Source organism: Cloeon dipterum, chromosome 1, assembly GCF_949628265.1.
Source record: "Cloeon dipterum chromosome 1, ieCloDipt1.1, whole genome shotgun sequence".
NCBI classification, from domain to species: Eukaryota; Metazoa; Arthropoda; class Insecta; order Ephemeroptera; family Baetidae; genus Cloeon; species Cloeon dipterum.
The window spans coordinates 35,275,737-35,298,398 of NC_088786.1; the positions used below are offsets into that span (position 1 = coordinate 35,275,737).

Consider the following 22,662-nt stretch of genomic DNA (forward strand, 5'->3'; position numbering starts at 1 on the left):
GAGCGGGGATAAAAACACACACACACGCTCGCGCACACAGGGTGTTGATAAATCCGGCCAGAAAGCAACGCGAGCAGACAAAGAGTGATAAGCCGCTTTGTCTCTTGGAGAGCGAGTGAAAAAAGAGCCGCCGAGCGAATAAATTGAAATTATTACCAGAGCTGCGATTACATTATCCGAGGTTTTATGATGAAATTATTAATTTTTATGAATGTAGCTAACTGTGCTCGCCGCTGGCTGCAGCAGCAAGTCGTAAAATCCAGCCAGACGTTTAATAAAATTTGTTAAATTTCCCTTATCCCCCGCGTGCACATTGCGAGCCAGTTAATCAAGCAGAATTATTACATCGGACAACAAGCTCTGACTTTTACTGGCGGGAATAGTTAATTGCGAGTGACAGCACTTTTGCTGTAAAACCATATATCTCGCCGCGAATCTCCGCGCTGCGCCGAGCTACGTTCGCGCGATAATAATTCATATCGAATGTAATTGTGCGTTTCGGCTTTGATTACTTTCACAGAAAACCATTCACTTTTGACCCAGTGCGGAATTTGGTTAAAGAACTTTCTCAATTGAAGCTCTGGAAAAACTTTATGGGCGTTATATGCGTGTCTGCGTCTGGGTCCAGACTCAAAAATTGAGCTTTTCCACGGTCAAAAGCTTCAAATTGTCACTGCAAAAATTGATGCACCGATAATTTTGTTCAATTCGATACGTTAGGATGGTTTGAAATGAGTAATGGTTGTTGTAGATCCCCAATTTGGATTTTTCTTGTTGCACATGAAAATCTGCATGTCAATTCGCCAGTTGCATAAACCCTAAGTGTTCGAAGCCGCCAACAGATGGCGCCACCGTAGACTTTCTATTTTAAGGCACTCCGCTGCGATTTCAGACTCAATCTAACTACTGTGCATTATTCAATTAATTTGCTATTTTTAGACGAGCTGAAAACCAAAATCGGTTCAGCCAATCGCCGTAGAATCGTGAAAAACTATTTTTTGAAATAAAAAAGTCTTTGCTAACGTTTCTACGGCGAATGGCTGAACCGATTTTGGTTTTCAGCACGTCAAAAAAAGCAAATTAATTAAAACAAGCAAAATAGCTAGATTGAGTCTGAAATCGAAGCGGAAATGCCTTAAAACCGCTTAAAACAAAATTTTTAAGAAAGTCTGTGGTTGCGCCATCTGTTGGCGGCTTCAATAACTAAGGGTTTATGCAACCGGTCAATTCAAATAAAATGAGAAGAATTTATATTTTTTAATATAAATCATTGAAATAAAACAGCACTGAATGACTGGATTAACAATTCCATTAAAATTCGAAGCAGATAATTATGTAATTTTCGCCTCGTTAATTAAGGCAACATATAAATTTTGCACATACGTCCGACATTGAAGTTAAACCGTGCGAGTGTAATAAGTAATAAGCACTGCCTTTTACTAAAAGAGTGCGATTCCAATCATCAGTCACGATAAAGTTGGTTGTCAAAAGCATTTTCATTTTCAAGCGTCCACCGTGAAACGCATGGCATTTATTCGAAATTGTAAAATGTAAAAAACCCGTAGAGAAGGATTGAAAAACGAAACAAACAAAAACAAGCACTTACTTTTGACGGCAATGAAATGCGTCCCGAACACGAGGGCTACCAGCTCCGGATTCGGCTTCCAAACATTGGACATCTTTACGGCACTAAACAAAATATTGACTGGTATGTAGATTAAACCGCAACAAAAAGGCTGACGTTTTATCACAAAAAGAAACGCTTATCTTATCGTGTTCTTCAACGTAGATTATGATAAGAGTTGACGAAAAGCATATAATAGAAAGTGTTGCAAATGCTTCAATGCCCACATATTGTATTATATGATTCAGCGGTAATAAATTTGAGGTCACTTTACGCTCTTATCGCACGTTAAATTAAACCTCATTACCGCTGAAAGTTAGAACTCGCGCGACAATAATACATTATAAAGTAAAAAGCCATTATTTAATTGCATGCCCCACATAAAGTATTATACAACCGTGGCGGCGGCGTTGGCGGCGGCGGCGGCGAGCGTAGTATAACATATTATAGCACGCGTCCACGTGTTCTATGGTAGGCATGTGCTCACTTGTTATCCTTTATCAACGTTAAAAGAGTAGAGCAGCCACACAAATTCCAACAGAAACACAAAAACCCCGAATTTACAATTGCTCTTCAGGCGATTGTGGTCATTTTTTCGTGTTGGGCACTTCAGTTGCTTTTGAAATTGTTGATTTCTCGCTTCGATTTATCCGGCTACGTGATGAGCAGTCGCGCGTTTTATGTATTTCGTACGAAGAGCGCCCGCCGTTCTCGGCGCGCAAAGATTTTGCGCAGCATTTACAACCGGCCCCTAAATTTCCAGTTCCATTTTCTCTTTCTGCCGCTCGTCCACGCGCCTAATAATTCACGCGGGAATAGAAGAAAATTGCAGCGTTTTATCCAAAGAGGAGAGATATGTTGCATGTGAGAGATATTCCAAAGTTATATTTTATTAGTGTATTGCTGTAAAAATAGAAATATGGCGGTACATATTATATGAGATCAAGTATGGGAACACGTAAAATAAATATAAATTTTAGGCAGCGGGCAGCAAAAATATTATTTTATAACTTTTTATACGCGAGTGGCTGGCGGCCGGGATGCATGGCTGGCGACGATATTTTGCTAGCGCGCCGAAAACGGCCTCTCCCCAGTGTGTACGCGAATACACGTTAGGAATAATGTATGTGTGTGCATGAGCAGAACGAATACATGTGCAATCAAATAACGGCGGCAGCGCGCACAACTAGTTACTATACATGTACACTCTGTGTAGTGCAGCAATAATCATAATTTTAAGTACATTTTTATACTCCAGGTAATAAAATCGCGTTCATTGTGATAATTCGCATCGTGGCGGCACACCCCAAGTACGCTGTAATATTTATTCGCTTTGTCTGCTCGCTTGTTTTACTACGAGAAACATTAAACTTTTAGAATTTCAAATTTATCCTCTGCACGGCAGATAGAGCAATTTCAAACGCGACTTTCGGTCGAAGGTCGACTTTGCGTCCCTTGAAACGCAATCAATTGAGATGCTCACCAGCCGGCAGGCGGATTTAATTTCCAGAACTGCCGACGAGATGATGCAGTTTCCATTTTTCGCCTGTGTCGTGCGTTCGTGGAGGGCGGAAAATAAAAGAAAAGGGTTTTCGTATCTGTATGTAGGCGTGCGACTAGGCGACGGTTTAGAGCACCACTTTTGACGTCAGCTGTATTCTGTTTCCGAGCAGCAGGCGCGGACCTCAAAAAGTGCTACACACACAAACCGCATGTATCGTGCCTGGGGGTCGTTTCAGAACTCGCAAAAGTAAGGATTAGACCCCGAGACGAGCGCCTACTTAAAAGAGCGCCGCCGAAACTAGACTTCTAGCCCGACTCTATGTGCAGCAGCAGCAGCAGTTTCGTGCAATTGCGGCCCAGGGTGTTAGCCCTAAAGAAATTGGCGAGGATTTTCTTTATATTTAACATATGTTGTGAGCTGCTGCTGCCAGCTTAAAATCTGCCGCGCGTATATGAATTTTTGAGACCTCTTTGCATATATTTGGCTCTCATTCGTATCAAAAGAAACTAATCCCCTGCTTCCTCTGCCATGCGTGTCCGCTGGAAAAGATTGCCTTAATTTAATCAGCTCCATCCGAGCGGATACGGATACGGACTGGCTAACCATGCAACTTTGGGGAAATGCTATATTCCTGGTTGCGATCTGTGTTGGTTCCCGCCGGTCAGAAGTCAATATGGCGTCGAAATAATGGAGGCCAATCAGGAGACAGTCCAGCGGCCAATCAGAAGTGCCGAAAAAGAGGCGTGCCGACAAAATAATTTCATTCCCGCGTATTTTGTTACATTCTCATTAGGTTGGTGTGCCATCTAACGGTCGATTCGCCAATTACTGGGCTAATCAGCTGTTAGTAAAGAAATAACAACAAAAATATTCATTGTGCTGGAGGTATTTTCATGATAAATTTTCCAAGCCAATTTCATTTTACGTTTGTAACTTTCCCGCCGTATTCTACTAGACGCCATATCTGACTGTCGCGTGAATCCGGATCCCGGTGCTATATTCCAAGTCCACAATTAATCGAAAATCCACGAGGTTTTCAGACAAACAAAATTTTGTAACATCATTTTGTGATTAGGGATTAAATAGAAATTCCCTGCCTGATGTATCCACTTTGTGTTTCATCAACTCGGGGCCAGTCCGACCCTGGCTGTAGCGTGGCGGCTTGCGTGTCAGTCCGCGTCTCTGTCTTGTTTCGCGACAGATTATTCAAATATCGCCCGCCCTACACTTGTCCGGCTATCTGATAATTCGTTCCGACCCCGAGTTGCGTTCCGCTGTTCATCTTGCTCAGCCAAGACGTCAGCGTATATACGCGCGGCATAAAAAGGATTATTTCTCGAAGCCAATCATCTGATGGATTGCGGCCGCTGTAGGCTCTCTCGCCCTCTTTCCCGATGCTCCCGGGGCATCAAAAAGGGTGCAGATGTGACAGACGCTCTAGAGGACCTCACTGAAAGGCCTCAGACAGTCTACGAGGAGTGTAGCTGAATTGCCCTCGTAAAGTGTCGCTCTTTTTGTGCGTGCGCCAGGTATGGAAAGAAGTTCCAGGTATACTCCAGCAAAGTTCCACGGCCGCTGTTTGCATCGCATCGGAAAAATATTTTTTGAAACTCTACAATTATTTTTAGAGCGAAAGAAATAATATTCTAAGGGAATTTCTGCTTCCACACTAGATTTTTTTTTAAATCAATATTTCACAACACAGAATTAAGGCGGTCCCTAAATAGCAATGATTTTCAACCCTTTATAAAATTAAACAGCACCTGTTTGAGTGGCATTTTGAGTTCCTTCAAAGGTTTATGGACCTTGTCAGATGTGGAGTCCGAAATAATTCCAAGTCAGTGGTTGCCACATCCCGGAACATCTGGCGTGGAAGTTTTACGAGACAAAGCCTAATTGATACGGCACGGTTCAGAGCTAAACAATAAAAGTGCTCCTTTATCTTTATGTGTGACACCGAAACGACATCTACATAAAAGTGAAGGGGACGCGCGCGCGGGAAATTGGTGGCGGCTAGAGGGCAAGGGTGGGCTTCTGCTCAATTTCTCTTCAAAAATGGGTCTGGTGCGTCGTCATTTTGTGTTGCTCTCGGCCAAAAGTTGCTGACCAAACTTATTTCGCAACGGCAGCAGAGACAAGACGAAGAAACGTGAACAGCAGGAAGTTTTCGCCACACACACACACCCAAGCAGCCGGGCTTGTTGTGCGGCTCGGGGTGGATTGAGAGCAGCAATTTTTATAAGAACGTGAGAGTAATCCACAACACTCTCTCGCAGCCCGCCGCTCCGCCGCTATTTCATACAACAAACGTCTGATACAAAAGTGTGTAACGAAATAAGAATGACAAAACAGGAGGCCCGTTTGACCTCTCGCCGAATTTTAGATGAGCCTGCCAGGCAAAGGCGATATTTGCGGTGCGCCGAATATTTCGACCAGCCTGCATTCCAAGCATCAGAGCCGATCGAGCGAAAGAGACAGTGACTTATGACCTTCCGGACGTGCTCTGGCTACACAGCTTTCCATTCGCACCTCGACCCGTTCAATTTGCCAAACTGGTGTGCTAAAATGGACGCTGAAAGGGCTGAAAATTTCATGTCCGAAGTAATCAATTGCAATTTCTCTTGCTTAACCCGTATACAGACCATAGCTCAACATTAAATCGAAGTGCATATTATAGGTTTTTGTTTATGTTTTGCCTCTGGCTCGGCAATTTGTTTTTAGTATCATTCGGGCTTTTGCATTACAGTATTGGATCGGGTTTAATCAAAGAAAAAGGAAGATATAAATATAGAAAAATTGTGTCACCGCGCCGAGAATAAATGAGTAAAGACGGGGGCGTGTGTTGTGCTGGGGAGAGAAGAATTCGTCAAGAATCATTTGCCTAATGCTGAATGTGGTATTATGAAAATGACTGCTGGGGAATGGGGAAAGCAGCTAGGGATTTTTTTTCCGCGCGCGCCGCGTCTCTCTTTTCGGGCGTCTCCTTCGTCCTAATACAAGCTCAAGCAGCAGCAGCAGCAGCAGAAACCACTGTTGGTTTGCGTCTGAAGGCACATAAATCACTGGCTTTATGAGCTGAATACAAATACACTTGATAATAATATACGAAGCCTGAGCTATAGGCCTTCATGAATAACTTATTTATTATCCATGATAATTTTGATTCTTTATACACGAACATTTCTTGCGATGTATATTTACCCCGCTTGCTGCCCTTTTTTCTCAGCCGCTTCTTTTCCTGCAAATGTGTACATACAAGCGGCTTCTTTCTTGAGTACATGTTTCGTCGTCGTCGTCGTTGTCGCGGCTGCTGCTGTATTTTTTTTTTGTATTCCCGGCATCACATGAATCGCCGCACTTTAGGGCCAGAAAAGATTCGCCCGAAACAAACGCCATCACGATTTGCCTTTCCCGCGGCTATCCTTTGGTTTTACATATTCTGACAGGATGACAAAAGGATATCGTTTAAATAGAAGCTTAATAGTAATCAGACAAATGACTGTGTTACATAAAACTCTGCGACGTTCTGGAGAGTTAATGAATATTAAACACTTTGTAAAGTGACGTTTTCAGGACAAAAAAAATAGTCCAAGGATTTGGAAAAGAAAAACTTTTGCTGTTCTAAATTTCGTGCGTAAAAAAACATTCATGACTCAGGGCAAAATACACAGCAAATCTGATCTTTGGAAATTAATGCTCGATTAATTAAATTTCAGATCATCTATCAAAGCGAAACTGTAATAAAAGTTTCATGCAAACGAGAAGGTGAGATTTGTCTACCTTCGCCCTTTTATCGGGCAAAGATTAATTGTCCGAGAATATCATTTGTGAGGCGAGGCGGAGGGGTTGTGCTGCGCCGGGATATGAGGTTTTCGGGCGGCGGAAAAACGGCAGCGGTTCGCCAACAAGTATAATGAGAGCAGCGCCGAGAACGTTGTGCGGTTGGCTTTATGCGCGCGATCCGCGCTCGCGAGGTGCGAAATTCCCTCATCCCACGCTGCATCTTGGCGCTTATTTACGACTGTTTCCACTTTGCCCATTACGCCCCTTTATTTTTATTAACCACATTCTTCTCAGGTAATTTAACCTTATGTTAATGAAGCCAAATAACAAGTAATGCACTAGCATTCTGACCATTATCCACGCGTCTAGCTGCTAGAAATGGGCTCGCCTCTTGCACGATGGCAGGCGGGCCTGCAAAAATTCAGACTCTCTGCTACATTTAACTGCACCCCAAAGACACTCGCATACGCGTTTTGAGAATGCCGCCGCCGCCGCTGGCTGCTTTAGAAATTAGCTCCATGCGCCCGCCGCCGCGCACCAACTGAGCCAGCGCTCGCTCGCTCGCCGGGTAATTGAATAGAGAGAGGCTGCGTTCAGAATGGCACCAGGAAAACAGCTGCCCGCCGCAAGGAATTTCATTTTCAACGTCATAATAACAACAACAAAAGTGGCGGATCCTATTGAGCCTCCAGATGGATGAATTGGAGAAAGTAAAAATGAAATGCCGCGTTTTTTTTGCAATTTTCCCTTCGAAAACGCGAGCATTTCTCTCAAATTGGCACCAGATCAATTTTTTGTTTTATTTATTTACGAAATAATATTTCTCCCATGTTAATAACTTATTTTCCCGGATTTTAAGAGTTTCTTTTTTTTAAGAAATTAGTCACCGACGTTGAAGCTTTTTGCGAGGCAGTGGGCCGAGAAAAGTTATCAGGTCACGAGAGCAGTCAATCAAAATGAAATTACTCTTTGCTCGGCCGCGTCGATCGGTGTCATCCCTGTTAAGCCACCAATGTCGGTGCCAATAACAACAAAGGCCTCCTAATTTGCTGACCTAATGAAGGGGATGCCCTTTAGGGGTGCGTGGGTCGACGGTCGCGCCGAGCGTAGGGCTTCGCTGCGAATTTGTGTGACAGCCACGCCTTACAGTCAAATGCAATTATCTTCACGATAAATAGCTTTTGTAATGGGCTCACTCTGCAGAACACTCTCGCAAAAATTAATCTGCAGAACATTAAAAAAATCATGAGTTTGTTTCAAAACAAATAAATCTTGTAAGCCATAGAGATCCTAACGTTAAAATAAAAAGCAAAAAGTATCGGGCTCGGCCGGGATTTGAACCCGGGACCTCTCGCACCCTAAGCGAAAATCATACCCCTAGACCACCGAGCCGCGGTGAATGTAACTTGAATTTAATCTCGATTTCTCGCTTGCATGTGGCCTACTTGTTATGGCCTACGGCCAAAAGAAAGCGGCTCCTGGCGAACGGTGCCTGCGTGGTTACCTTCAGAGGGCGTGGTTACCTCGCCAGGTGAATGGCCTGCCGATTGTGAGTGTGCAGCCGCGAGAGGTTCACATGTGTGCGACATTATTTAATAACTTTTTGCTCGTTTCGCGCTGATGAATCACACTCGATTCAGATAATGGTTCCGCGTAAGAGTTTAATCAGCTTGTCTGCGAGATAACAACATGCAATTTATATTGTATCAGACTCTTCGAAAGTAATAAACCAGTCATCAATAAAACTAATTGCTTAACAATATTTCAGTATTACAAAATTAAATGCATGAATTTGTCAGTACAAGATGCATTTTTTCCCCAATTTCACGGTTAATAACAGCGGGGTCCAGATGTCAGATAAAATTGGTTCGCACTGCGCAGATCCAAGATGGCGTCTGAATGTGGGAAACAAAAAGCTCTCTTTGGATTGCCGTACGAGTGTCAAGAGTTTGTTTTTACGATCCAAAAGACACAATTAGTACAAGTAATGCAAATTATGACACAATATTGACGAAAACCTGGTTCTTTTCGCGCATTTTCACGTAACAGTTTTTTCGCGCCATACTCCACCGGACGCCATATCTGCGCGTCGCACGAATCTGGCCCCCGTTGGTTAATAAATTAAAAAAAAATAAAATTGACCTCAGTTTTTCATGTTGCACTGATATTTTTAAATTAAAATGACAATTTTGATAGCATGTTACGAAGCGCAATGCTCGAGCAAGTCGCCCGGAGAGCAACATTTGCGCTGAACCAGATGATAAGTAATCTATCACTCGCAGCTCGACACAATAAGCTGTGGCACTGGCCAGGCCGGCGGGTTATTATGTAAAAATCTCGGTCACCGGTCGCCGTGCTGTTGCTGCTTTTAAAAGCCTATATAATCAATAACCAATGACAGCCAGACTGAATGACCAACGTCGACATTTATATTTGACAAGACAATTCAAACGATTTGAATCAAATCACGCATTCGAAGCTCATTTGTTCACTGCTGCCGTCAGCAGGCTGCCGTTGACATGTTCATTTTTAATATTTTTCCTGGCTGAATTGATAGAAAAATTACAATTCAAATGTAATTCGTATTTTCTATATCGCATTCAGTTCAACCAGTGACTTCAGAAATCGTTCATTTGCAAATGGTTCGAGCCGAAATTCGAGCGAGCTCTCATTGAACTCGGCTGTTCCGCGCAATTTGCCCTCAACTTGTTCTCAAAGGAAGGCGCGCACACTTCTGAAATAGATCTGGCAAACTCAATAAGTTTCACCTCGACGAGGGGGACTAGAAAAATTCTTAAGGCATCTCTTGGCGTGTAGGCGGCTGGAACACACGAGCCCATTCATCTCAAATCAATCAGGCCTGGACCAATCATCGGCAAAGTGATGGGAAGAGCGAGAGGCTGAAGCCTCCATCAATCCATCTTGAGCCGAATTCCCTCCGAAAGGGAGTTCGCAGCAAGCACAAGCTCGGTCCGATGCATTTTGAAAAGGCTCGAGAGCACCTTGTTAGCCCTCAAACTCCTAGTTATTGGAATAAAAATATGACATTGGAATTAATTTATAGTTTATGATTGTTATTAAATTTATTAACATATTTTAAAATAATTAGTCTTAAATACCGTCTGTGACGAAGTTTCTGAGCACACCAATCGATTCTTGAGGGTAGAATTAGGTAAAATGGATATTTTTGCTGACTTAAAAGTCCAGCGCGACGTGCGAACTTTTTCCCGCCAAAACAATATGAATGCGAGAACTGCGCATGCGCCACAGTTGGTTTGAGCACTAGCCGAGAGATCACCTGTACGAATGACTTCTTTGTCAGGTCCAGCCAGCTCTGACGCATGCGCACTTCTCGCATTCATATATTGTTTTGGCGGGAAAAAAGGTTCTACTTGTGCTACGCACGTCGCGCTGGACTTTTTGGTCGGGAAAAATATCCACTCTACCTAATTCGACCCTAAAGAATCGATTGGTGTGCTCAGAAACGTCGTCAAAGACGATATTTAAATATTTCCTTTTGCCCTACCCTCAGTCTTAGTTTGAAAAATATAATACGTTAATTCATTTTTAGCACCAATAACTAATTTATTTTTCTAATGATCATAAATTAATAAAATGAAGATAATAAATGTTTACTGTAAAAATCAGTGGGTAGCAGTTACAGATTGGGCGTTCAACAGCCCTGGAAGCCGATTGATTGACTCGCGAAGCTAACTTGAGCAAAGAGCGGATGTAGCGCAGAATTTGCGGCTCAAAGAGGGCTCTCGCCTTTTGTGCGGAGTGCGGGGGAATTTGCAGGCACGCACTCACAGCATGCTTCATCGGTCATTAGAAGATAGCGGTGATTGAGTCCTTCTGGGATTTGTAACTAACGAATAATACATGACTACCCCTTTCACAAATTCGCCCGGCCGCTGGAGATGGTGTGTGTGTGTGTTTGCGCGAAAGTGCGAGAGAGCGGAGCCAAATCCCACAAGCTTTGCTCCGATGGCGGCGGGACGGGCGGGCGGGCGGTGGCACAAGCAGCCCTTCTTTTTCGGAATAATTTAATCTAGTTTATAATAATAGGAGAGCGGCGGCGGCGGTGGCAGTGGCGGCGAAGGCTTCTGGCGCGCTAACTGTGACGGCGCGAGTGTGTGTGTTTGGGTTTAAAACCGAGTTAGGCCCGAATTCCCACCCCGCCTGCAATAATATGATATAAATTTGGTGCAATTACCGCCTGCGTCACTGCTTAAATAACTGAAGGCTTTGGAGAACCGCACGCGAATGGGTCTGGGGAGTTTTAATTTTTAATTGTTGTCTTCCCCTGCAAAGCATGAGGGGCAATTTTAATAACGGCAAGCACCACACGCATGTGGAAAGAAAGACTTGTCTGCTTTAAATGTTAATGGCGTTCGGTTCAAACACAAGTTGCAGTTGTTAGTTGCCGTGTACTAAAATTGCAATAATTCTGTTTAGTTTAGAAAGATTTTTATTCTAATGCAACAATTGAATCAATAGTTTTCTAGGCTGTCTTTAATAAAAGAAATCGTAGAACTCAGGCTATTACAGATAAACATTTATCTCGAATTTCAATTAAATCCTTTTTCATTCCATCGCAAAAATAATAAGACAATAAGAAAATTCCCTGACGAAAAATATTTAATGGCCAATATTCCGTATTTTAGTCAAAAGCAGCAGTATTTAAAATTTAAGGGTAAAATTATTTGTTAGAGCGAGTTGACTAGAGTTTATTAGCCGCAAGAAGGGTTAATTGCGGTGTTTTCACAGGATTTCATTGCTTTATTTCTTAAGTGTCAGCAATGAATACAGTCAATCAGTAATTGAAAAATAATTTGCAGCCATACTAAGACATAAAATCTTTATTTTATAGTTTAACTTCTGCTAATCCATGACCTAAGAGGTAGATACAGATACAGAGTGCTGCCCAGTAATAGAACGTGCGATTATTTTCTCTTAAAAATCTCCTAATACCACAAACTCTTACATTTCTTCAACGCAGACTCGCGGAGTAGGGCCATTTGTATAATATTTCTTTCAAGCATATAACGTAATATAGGTTAATTGGCTTGAGAATAGGTCTAAGACATAATTATTAAATTATGAAAATGTTGCTTGGTGCAATATCCTAGATAATAGACGTTGATCGATAATTTTAGCACCGTTGTTGAACCCTTGACAAGAAAAATGCTTTCGAGTGAAAATACGAGCAAGAGACTGCATTCACATCAATTAGGGAGGCGCTGATTAAAGATCCGATTGTTCATTTACCCGATTTTACAGTCAGTTAACCTTTACAACGTTATACAAGTAATTTTCGTCTGATTATTGAGAATAAAGAGTTATTTTTTAAAACAGTGTGCAATCGACCCATATACAATTGGTGCTTGTTACGAGGAATGATGAATTTGCTGCAAAGTTGTAATTCAGCTCGGTACATATAGGTGTGGATTTGCATCAATTGCACACATCCAACAGGGCATTTTAATTAAAGCGCGCGGCGATTTATTGCTCAATCAGATCGGTGGTGAGCAGAAAAGTGGCTCGTCGGATGCGCTATACATAGTTGTTTGTGTTATGATTCGCAATGAATTACCTGACCCGGTCAATTTCGTGTTGCAACGCAGGTCGGTAATTTAACCGATTGTGCGCTGCTGAGCCGCATCCAGCCGTGCAAATATGTGTGTTTGTGCAAACGTATTGTAACTATGCTGAAATGCACAGCGGGTGGCCGGCGCACACATACATCCTCTGATAGACGACCAACAACAATGCACAATGGGAAAAATAACTGGCAATCAAACATCGGTCGCTCGCTCGCTCGCTCGGCGCTCGTGTTTTCATATTTGTATACTTTGCAATTTCGATTTATGTCGCGTGCAAAGTCTATTGTGCGAAACAATCAAAATTACGATGGGCCGCTGATTTATCCGGCAGCAAATAGCATAAAAGGCCGATGCAAATAACGACAAAACGACCGATATGTGGACATCCCATGATCCATGCATACATACATATTACACACAGCAGCGCGGCTTCATAATAAACGTCCCGCCGGCGCAACTGCTGCTCGTGAATTTTGCGCTTTTGTTGTTGCGCTGTCCGCCACCGACGCCACCGTTTCGAATTATTTTTATTAATTACCTACATCGCTCGTATCTTGCCATCGACGTCCATTTGAATTTTGCATATTCCGATATGGGTCGCTTCTGCAAACTCGTTTGCAATTCATGCGGATTGCGGGGAATTTTGATAACTTTGCATTTGGCTCTATATCTAATTCACTTCAATATCAACCAAAAGCGTTTAATTTAGCAAAATTAGACTCACAAAGATGCACGGCAGTAATATAAAATTATTCCTAAACTAAATGGGAAGTCTTCGGTTTATTCCAAATCGCTGATTTGTCTAACTGAAGTCAAGATTATTAATTAATTAAATTTTAATGTGTTTTTAAAACAGACAGAACGACAAAAAGAGTGAAGTAAATGTGGAACTCTTTTAATTTTGGAGAAAAAATGAGTGCATAAATTTCAAACTTCTATCACGTAGCCAAAGAAACAAATTTATTTTTTATCCACGGTGTTTTAAAGCCTTCGACGGATTTTAATAACACAGAATTACCTTTTTAAACAAATTTTAGTTTTTCCATCGAGTGAAGTACCCTCAAATAAATACGACAAAGACCGTTAATTTAATCACCTTCTCTCAAAGGGAACGGCAAACTCATTACTTTCCGAAATATCATTGCGTGCTAGATGCAGCTGAAAAATCAATTTCTCCGGTTTAATAACTTGTTGCTGGAATGATTCGGGCGGTACTCGAGCACATAAATTCTCATCAGAAGCGCGCGCGGTGTGAGTTACGGGTGGTAATAACAGGCGCTCGCATTCGCACACATGCAGCCGGGCGCAAACTGGATAACGGGAGGCTGGTGTCAGTCTTGCCGTATGATAAATGAAATGTGTGTTGACCTAATTTGAATATAAACTCACTGGCAGACACACCCACCGGGTGGAACGTACGAGCAGAGCAAGAAAGTTGTGATCCCGGCGGCTGTGTGTGTGTGTGTGAGAGAAAGAGAGCACGCGGGGCGAGAGCGAGAAATAATATCATCTCGAGAACGAGCAACACCCCGTGTGTAATGCATTATCATAATACAGATATGCATGCATGCGCAGAAGAAAGCTGCGCCGCGAATAAAACAGCTCACCGTCGCCGACTTTTTATTATTTGCCCCTTTTATTAGCATAAAACTACCGGGGGTAATGAATTTTTTACCCTCATTCATCTTGTGTTTGAATAATTCTCTTCTTATTTTATCCACCGCTGTATTTTTACGCCTCGCAACACGGCCGGGCGCGCATTTCACTTGGTAATTTATTCGCTCGCTCGCTCGCTTGCTGCCAGCTTTGTATTTCATCCTGCCACCTTTTCAAGTCGACGGCTGGCAATGTGTGTGTCTGCTCGCTAATGTTTTGCAAATATCGCCGTAATGAGCAGCAATATTTCTGCTCTCAGGAAGCGATCCTTCTTTTACATGACCCGCCGAGGGCGTTGTTCTGTTGGTTTAACAATTCCCTCTGCAAATAAGATTTGCATGAAACAATGCACGTGAAAGAAATATTTTTTATACATTACAAGTAGCATTTTTTATTTATTTAATAACAACCTTGTCTATTAAAAGCTATAATTACCCTTTCTACACACAATATTGGTAATTTACACAAGATTGTAGATAACTTTACAAAAAAAAAAATCGAAAGAATAAATCACGCATAGAAAAATGAATGAAAAATATTTTAAAAACTGGAACTAAGTATCACAATTTTTGAAAATGTTTCAGTAAAAAAAAATCTTAATTGCTAATTTAATTCATTTTTATTGCAAAAACAGATGTGTGCTGCTCCTTTAATATTTAACGCGAACTGGAAATACTTGTTTTAAATTCAAAGCTGAAAGACAAGTCGTCGAGGAAATCCATAGAATGTGTAAATTTATAAAAATCGTGGTGTGTCTTTCAACACTCACGTATCTGGAGGCTGAGACAGAAGACTGCTGCCGATGACGCCATGGTAGCTGTGCAGCGAGAGAGATCAAACGAACAGCGTCGTCTCTTTGAAGGGGGTCAAGGGGCTAGCCTGCTGCAGCCTGGAACACACAGAAAATATTTCATCAGCACCTAGTTTGATGCGCTCCCAGGAATTCCATTTGAGCTACGGCTCTCTGTTCTTTGCCCTTGCGAGGCCTGTTGGCGACAAATGGGATAAAAGTGCTGAAAGTAGCAGCCACCCACCCACGCCCCCGACGAAAACGGAAGAGAACGGGACGGGTCGCCGCTCCCCGACAAAGGACAAAGGGTGGCTGGCCGCTTTGAAAATCAGATTAGCCAATCATTTAGAATTGTTTCCCTTCGACGCCAAGGGAAATTTGCTACGCACCGAAAAAGAGAAGGGCGTTTTTCTTTTTTCGTTTGAGGAGCAGACATGTTTTGGATTCCACCAGCTTTTCCAGCGTCATTCTACTCGATATCTGTTGAATATTTGAGTTGAGCTTGCAAACGTTCCAAGTTTGAGCTCGGTCATGTGCAAATCTGACTATTGGTTTTTATCTTTCAGTGTCTTTCATAGTTTGGACCATGAAATAATAGAATTTAAAGTTATCTAACACAATTTTAAAATCGATTATAATCCAAATAAATAATCAAAGCTGAAAATATCAAATTGTTTCTATCAACATATTTTTGCAGTTTTTCATTTGCAATTATTTTAGATTTTCTTGGGGGGATGGCACTTGCCAAACAAAAACGCTTGGTAGAAAACAATAGCAAGCAAAACCAGCGGGGTCCAGATGTGCGATAAAATTGGTTTGCACTGCGCAGATCCAAGATGGCGTCTGAATATGGGACACAAAAAGCTCTCTTTGGATTGCCGTACGATTGTCAAGAGCTTGTTTTTACGATCCAAAAGACACAATTAGTTAAAAGTAATGCAAATTTTGTCACAATATTGACGAAAACTTAGTTATTTCGCGCATTTTCACGTGCCCGTTTTGTCGCGCCATACTCTACCGGACGCCATTTCTGCGCGTCGCACGAATCTGGCCCCCGCTGAATAAAACCATCATTATGTAGGAACTTATTTTTTCCGAAATTAATTATTTTTGCGAAATTTTAACCTTGAAATAAGAGCGTCGTGTGGGTGCTAAGATGAATGTCACAAATTCTAAGAGAACAAGTGCACATTTCAGATAGTTTTGCGAGAGTCAAATATTGGTGAATATACCATGGAGCAATGTGTGACTCTCTTTTTGGTGCAATTCAATTTCATGGTGTTGGAATTTAAAATGGAACACGGCTTCTTTGTCTAGCGTGCTCCACAGTGCAGCTCACATAATGAGCCTCGGTTATTTGCACCAGAGCAACGTGGAAATGAATGAGCACTGCTCGCAATTAACTAATGACAATGAAACTACGAGACGTGTGCATCGCAGTGGAAAATGAAAAGTATTTGTCATCATGCACTCGGCTGGAATTTCTGATCACAATGGCACCCCTCTTCTCGGCGCAAGTTTGACGGAACAACAAATTCCTGTGAAGGAGCGTACCAAAATTAATTTCGTAGGCGTCGTTAAGCTTTTTGCCCCGGCAGAAGCAAGGACGCCGGCAAAAAGTGCGCTCGCGATAATTTTTGCAAATTGGCCCGCTAATGTCGGCCCATCCATCATTAAAATCCGGCCGGTTGCATATAACGGCTTATTAGACAGTCTCGCTATCGTCTGCCTCATAGGCTTTTGACTCGCAGAGGCTGTAAAATAAAAAAAGGAGAAGACTATGCACTGCTTCTGCTCGGCGGCGGCGGCAGCGGCGGTGGCGATGAATCTCGAAAAAGTTTCGCCCATTTTTAACGCCCTATTAAAGCTGCCGAGTATGGGGCGGCATAAAATAATGAGATAACGCGCGCCTCCCATTTTTGCGCGCGTCAGGAACTTTTTCTCTGAGAAAGAGAGAGAGAGAGACGGAAGGTGCTCATCTTTTTTTAGCACTTTTTGCTCAAGTTGTTTATGCGTTCGGCATGCTCGTGCCCGCCCGGAGCCGCAGTGTAAACACACCTGCCGCTTTAATGCTTTTTAATTAGTTTGTTTATTAGCGAAAATCCGGCAGAGAGCGCGCCGGCTAATTAATTAAATTATCCACTGGCTGATTTATACTTGGCGGGCGCGTGGAAAAGCGGTCGCCAGTTTCGCGTGTGTGTTTATATTAAAGGCTTTGGAACATTGCCACTCGCGTTAAGCGAAACTTTTCGAAAAATGTAAAAAGCGGAAGAACGCGAGCATATTTTAATCTCGCGGCGCGGCTCCGCGAGACACTTTATGAATTTTGCGCCTTTTCCCTCGCCCTAGCAGTTTGGCAGAGCTCGGCTCGCAATTAATTCCTGGCTGCCTGCAATTGCACAAGTTTTGCGCAGGCGATTTTTAATTCTTGCCACTTAGCTAGGTGCGCCGAAGAGCAGCTCGCAGCAGCACATTTCGATTTATCGCTGGTGCAATTCGGAAAACGCTGCACGCCAAGAACTTAGCGGGGAACATCTTCAAGACATAATTTTTAACTACGCAATACGTTGCTGGCTGATGTAATTTTTGTTATTTATATTTTTTGGCACCCGCCGCAGTATTCACAGCAGCATTATTTATAATGTGTTACAATATGTCAGCTATTCCTTTTAGCGCTTTTCTTATATGGAAAAAGGCACTTAACAAAGTTTGTTGTGTGTCTTTCTGTTTTTCCCTTCTTTCCCGCCTCGCAGAAAAAATAGAGCTGCGAAACCGAAACCCCTCTGGTTCCAAAAATTTCACGCGTCATATAAATTATGGCGACATCCTCTGACACTCCAAATAATAAATATTAAAATAAATAATTTACAGCGAGATTTATTTAAAATTTAAACCTATGGTAGGTGTAAAAGAAACGAGAGTGGAGGAATTAAAAATTATTTGCCATAAAGTGCAGGAGCTGGTTTTAATTCTAGTCGGAGGAGCTCGAGAGACGCTGCAAAGGCCATAAAACAATAAATAAAATTGATTAAAAAAGGTTATAATTCGATCTGGAAGAAAGCGCGCGCACCGCACGATCTCATTCTATTTTATCCAGCAGCGCTCCTTCATATGAGGCAATATAAAATGGTTCGTAAATCTTAAGTAGAGCACAAAATTGTCTTAACTACAGTCACTAGAAGAAGAGGAAAGAAGGATTTTGTAATAATACGGTGAGCTCTGCGCGCTCTCAGACTGTGCCGTATTAAAAAGCGCGTCCGTGCAGTTGGATAATATAACGGCCTGCTGGAAAACGTATTAGAACGAGAGGAAAAAGTAACACGGGGGAGAAAGAGCCTATAAAGGGCATTATCGGCGACGCGGGGAATTCTAAATGATTGATTTCGGCGTCGAGATTTCCTCTGCTCTCTCTCTCTGTTCGCCATCCAGCGGCGAACGCACAAAGGGAATAGAAAGGTTTCAGCATCATTTTTCTCCTCAATTTGTGGAGCATATCCACTTTCGGCCACTAATATGGACCATAAGTCACACAATGTTTTCATCTGGACTCAGAATAACATTTGGAGAGCATCAAAGGGGATTGGATAATAATTTAACAGTGGTAGCCGATTTCTTCCCTCTACGGACGCCGGGAAACCGTATTTTTTCACCTAGAGAACGACTCTACAGGGGATTTGTCTGGGTTTCGGGATTATCTTTTAGGCCCCTTAAACATTCCGACAATCGCTTTCTTCCTCAGGCAGACAGATGCGGAACCGGCATCACTTTGCTCTGATCTTTTATGATATTTTCCGAAGAAACATAAAAGAAAATGCGTGAAACTTTCAACAAATAATTGCTTACTTAAGCAACGGTATATTAGTTGTGATTCATTAAAATAAATATGATATCAATTTCGTTGAAACAAATTAATTAATATCTTGTTTCAGATCTGAAGTTTCGTGTGCTTGGCAAACACTTTCAACACTCGTCAAGATATGAAAATCACGAAGCACCTTCGTGGCAGTTATTTCTACAAATGAGTAAACAAAGTTTTAAAGTAAACACGTGTCTCTGAAGTACCAAACGGCACATCAGGGATTTAAATTTGACGAGAGCAAGCGTTGAAACACGCACACACTCAGCCAAGTTTGAACAAATAAGAGAGGCGCCGAGTGCAGAGTGCATTGCACGACTTTAAATTTCTTCGTGATATCCCTGGAGTGTTCCAAGTATTTAGTTTGAAAAGATGCTTCAAGTTTCATTGGCGGGCGCGTGGCAAAGTTGGATTAAATCAAACAAATCTTGTGCACCAACACTAAGCTATGGAGTTTTGCCTGAGGCCGCGCCATAACTTGGCATCATCGCGGATTCAGAAATGTATATAAAGCCACATTACATTATGCACACACACACAGTAACAATCTGCTCACGGAGATTCCCAATCCCCCGCGCTTTGTGCCTGCGTTGCATGCATGCTCGCTTTTCGCACACTCACAGCACAAACACTCGCCGCCTCTCTTGTATTTTGTTCCAGTGGTGCGGCTGGCCGTGTTATTACTCGCAGCGCAAATCCCGTAATAAATTAAACGGAACGAGATGCGATGAAACCAAACACCATACACTATCCACCCTCTATATTGTACAAATGTACTTTTTATTTTATAACGTGGTTTACCCCAAACACAAAACTTTCGTCGCCGCGCTGCTGCTATATTTGTGCGGCCGACACACACTTCTACGTTTGGACCCAACTTTGCCGGCTTGTGTGTGTGTGAGTGTGTGTTTTCGCTTTTTGCACCAGCCGCCCCGCCACAGGCGTGCACATATTTTACTTATTGTTTTAAATTTGCCCGCTCGCCACCGTCGACCAGGCCAAACACGCAGCAAGAGAGAGCGAGCCAGGCGAGCAGAGCACATCCAAACGCGGGAAAGCGCATGGGCGTGGGTGATTTAGCACTTTTAATTTAACTTGTGTTCGCTTGGCTGGTGCACTCGTGTGCACAGCAGCATGGAAGCAGTTCCAACTTAAATTGCAAATGGAATTGCGAAATTCAACGGCATCTGAAGCCACTGAAATGAAAATATCTTTAAAATTTCAGTGGTGATCTATAGCTGTTGAACATTTTTCAACCAAATTCAATGCACCTAAAAAAACTATACTGGGAAAAATCCTTGAGATTTGGAGGCCACAGTATTTTTTAAAATAAATGAAGCTGATTTTCTTGAAATCGTAAGAGAATTCCATTCTAAAATTCACACGCAAGTTAATTAAGTGTATTAGACTTCAATTCAGGGTGTTTTCAGAGTTTTAAAAATTGCGTTTGGTTTTAAATTTTGAAAAAACAGCAAATAATAAACCTTTAACCGTGATAATATTTTTGAAATTACACCACTACCAGCTGAGGTAAGTTCCCAAAAGTTGAATAATAATTACTATTAATTTTTGCAGATTGTTTTAATGTGGACCGATATTTTATGTGAATCAGCGGGGACCAGATTCGTGCGACGCGCAGATATGGCGTCCGGTGGAGTATGGCGCGAAAAAACAGTCACGAAAATAACCAAGTTTTGGTCAATATTGTGACATAATTTGCATTGCTCTTAACCAAATGTGTCTTTTGGATCGTAAAAACAAACTCTTAACACTCGAACGGGAAACCAAATAGAGCTTTTTGTTTTCCACATTCAGACGCCATCTTAGATCTGCGCAGTGCGAACCAATTTTACTTCACATCTGGCCCCCGCTGATGTGAATATCAGTGATTTTGCTTGGCATGAGCTGGCACCATCCGACAGCGTCAGATTCGTTCAAAACTCCAAGTAAAAGGAGTTGGCGTATTGGCTTAAAATGAAACAAGTCACAATTCCGCAACATCGGTTTTTCATTAGACAAAGAGTCGCACTCATGGCCATTTTTGCAGGCTGTTCAAATGAAGCAATGTGGGTCGAATGGCTTCGGCATTCATCAGGCTAACCTCGATCAGCAAGGCATCGTTTTTCAAGCAGCGGGCGAAATAAGAGAGCAAGCCACAAAAGGGGGAGCTTCAACTGCGCGGCGCGCGCGTGTCTCTTTTATCTGCACTTTTGCAGCACCAAAATATACACAGATTAACCTTGAGAGCAGATGAAAAAGAAGCTCTCAGCAGGCAGCTTCGTTCTCTCTCTCATCTTCATCTAATTGATATTCTGGAGTTAAGAGAGAAACCTTTTTCTTGCTCCGGCCTGGCAGAAGCGGCAGGCGCGGTTGCAACTTTTTTCCCTTACTTTTCGCCCGCCGCCTACTTTATACTTCTCCTCGAAGGTAATACTCGAGGGATTATGTACACCATTCAACCTTCTGCCACTTTGCTTCATCGTCTCTCCATCTGCTCTGTCTCATCTCGAGGGCCGAATGAAAAAGCAGTAGCAGCAGCAGCAGACGGGGTGGGTGAGCCGTGCACAGTCAAAAATTATCAGCATCTTTATGCATGGAGTGCAAAAATTGGGCATAACAAAGTAGCAGCTACGGCGGTCTCTTATTAAATTTATTCGCTGGAAAGGAGGATTTAACTCAAGCTGCCTCTCGTAAAAGGCAGACCGGCAGTCAAATTATGCCAGAAGACGGCGGCGGCGGTGGCGGAATTAGAAAAATAAAGGAAAGACGAGAGTGTCAATAAATTTGGCATTGCAGCTCGCGTGTGAATGAAGAGATAACGCCGGGCATGTGTGCGCCACACGGAGAAGCAGATTGGCCGGCGAACTCGGCGAGATATCAATTGATGGCCAAACAAGCTCATGCAAAAATTGCGACCCGAACGAAGGGTAGACACCCTCGAACGCCACCCCGCGAGCCGGTCTGTCAGGACGCGCGCGGGGCTGCGAGCGAGCGGACGGGCGAGAGAGAAAAAGGCGGCCTTGTGCCAAATAGCTGTTGGCATATTTCCAGCACATACCAGGACTTTCCTGCTTTTATATGGGCCTGTATTATAGCTGTGCGCGCGCGACTAAGTCAGATGATTTCCAGCCCCACCACGCAGCAGCCCTTAAAAACAGATGAGCAGAGTTGCACTGCTCTCACACACCCAGCACCCAGCGCTTGCTGCTTTTTTCGCCCGCTCGACGCGTTTGTTTCGAAGTTTGATTTAATAACGCTCTCAGAGGCCCATAACGCCGGATAATTTAACGCCCAAAGCGGATTAAAGACGCGCTTGTTTATTTATTTATTTTTATTTTCCCCACTGGTAAATGGCCGGGTAGTTAACCACTTAAGTCCGATGTATAAATAAGTTGGAGAGCGAACGGATGGGCTTATTTATTGGGTTAAGAGTCGCTTTAACGATGTCTATAAGATATCATTGCAAATGGCCTCTTTGTGTACAACTTTCCTCTCAAAGAAATAGCCGCGTGTGTAATGCGATTCTTTTGCAAATGCTGCTACATCAAGCGCCAAATTTATGGCCGCGAGATCTCTTGGGCCAGATAAATTCTGTCTGCGCACTCGCGACTACACGGCCTGGCTTTTTGAGTAATTGGCCAATTGATTCGCTTTCAAAAACAAAAATCCCAAATGGTTTCATCTGTTCAAATTTTAGTAGTAATTCTACCTTAGAATTTACAGCGTGCTGTCCCCACTTTCCTGCGTTTCTCCCGAGCCCTCTCAACAATATCCTCCCCTCATAACCCTTTTATTAACGACGACCTTCTATTTTTCATCGAACATCATTTTGGCCGACTAACG

General features: G+C 42.7%; 1 protein-coding gene and 1 non-coding gene across 17 annotated transcripts in view; both read right to left on the minus strand.

Moving 5' to 3' along the window:
- The window catches only part of Camta (Calmodulin-binding transcription activator), a 195,506-nt gene that overhangs the window by 148,874 nt on the left and 23,970 nt on the right, over positions 1-22,662 (minus strand). For 14 of the 16 annotated variants that reach the window (XR_010575787.1, XM_065497364.1, XM_065497361.1 and 11 more), the window contains exons 1-2: positions 14,943-15,062; positions 1,607-1,689 (exon numbers count right to left, since the gene is read on the minus strand). Coding sequence is in view for 15 of the 16 variants with exons in the window: in XM_065497364.1 (XP_065353436.1) it covers positions 1,607-1,679 (73 nt within the window). In the remaining variant the exon portion in view is untranslated. Of the gene's footprint in view, positions 1-1,606; positions 1,690-14,942; positions 15,063-22,662 lie in introns of those variants that run through there. The other 2 variants (XM_065497362.1, XM_065497363.1) reach the window with 1 other exon arrangement.
- TRNAP-AGG (transfer RNA proline (anticodon AGG)) lies at positions 8,232-8,303 on the minus strand. Its single transcript has one exon. It is a non-coding gene; the product is annotated as a tRNA-Pro (tRNA).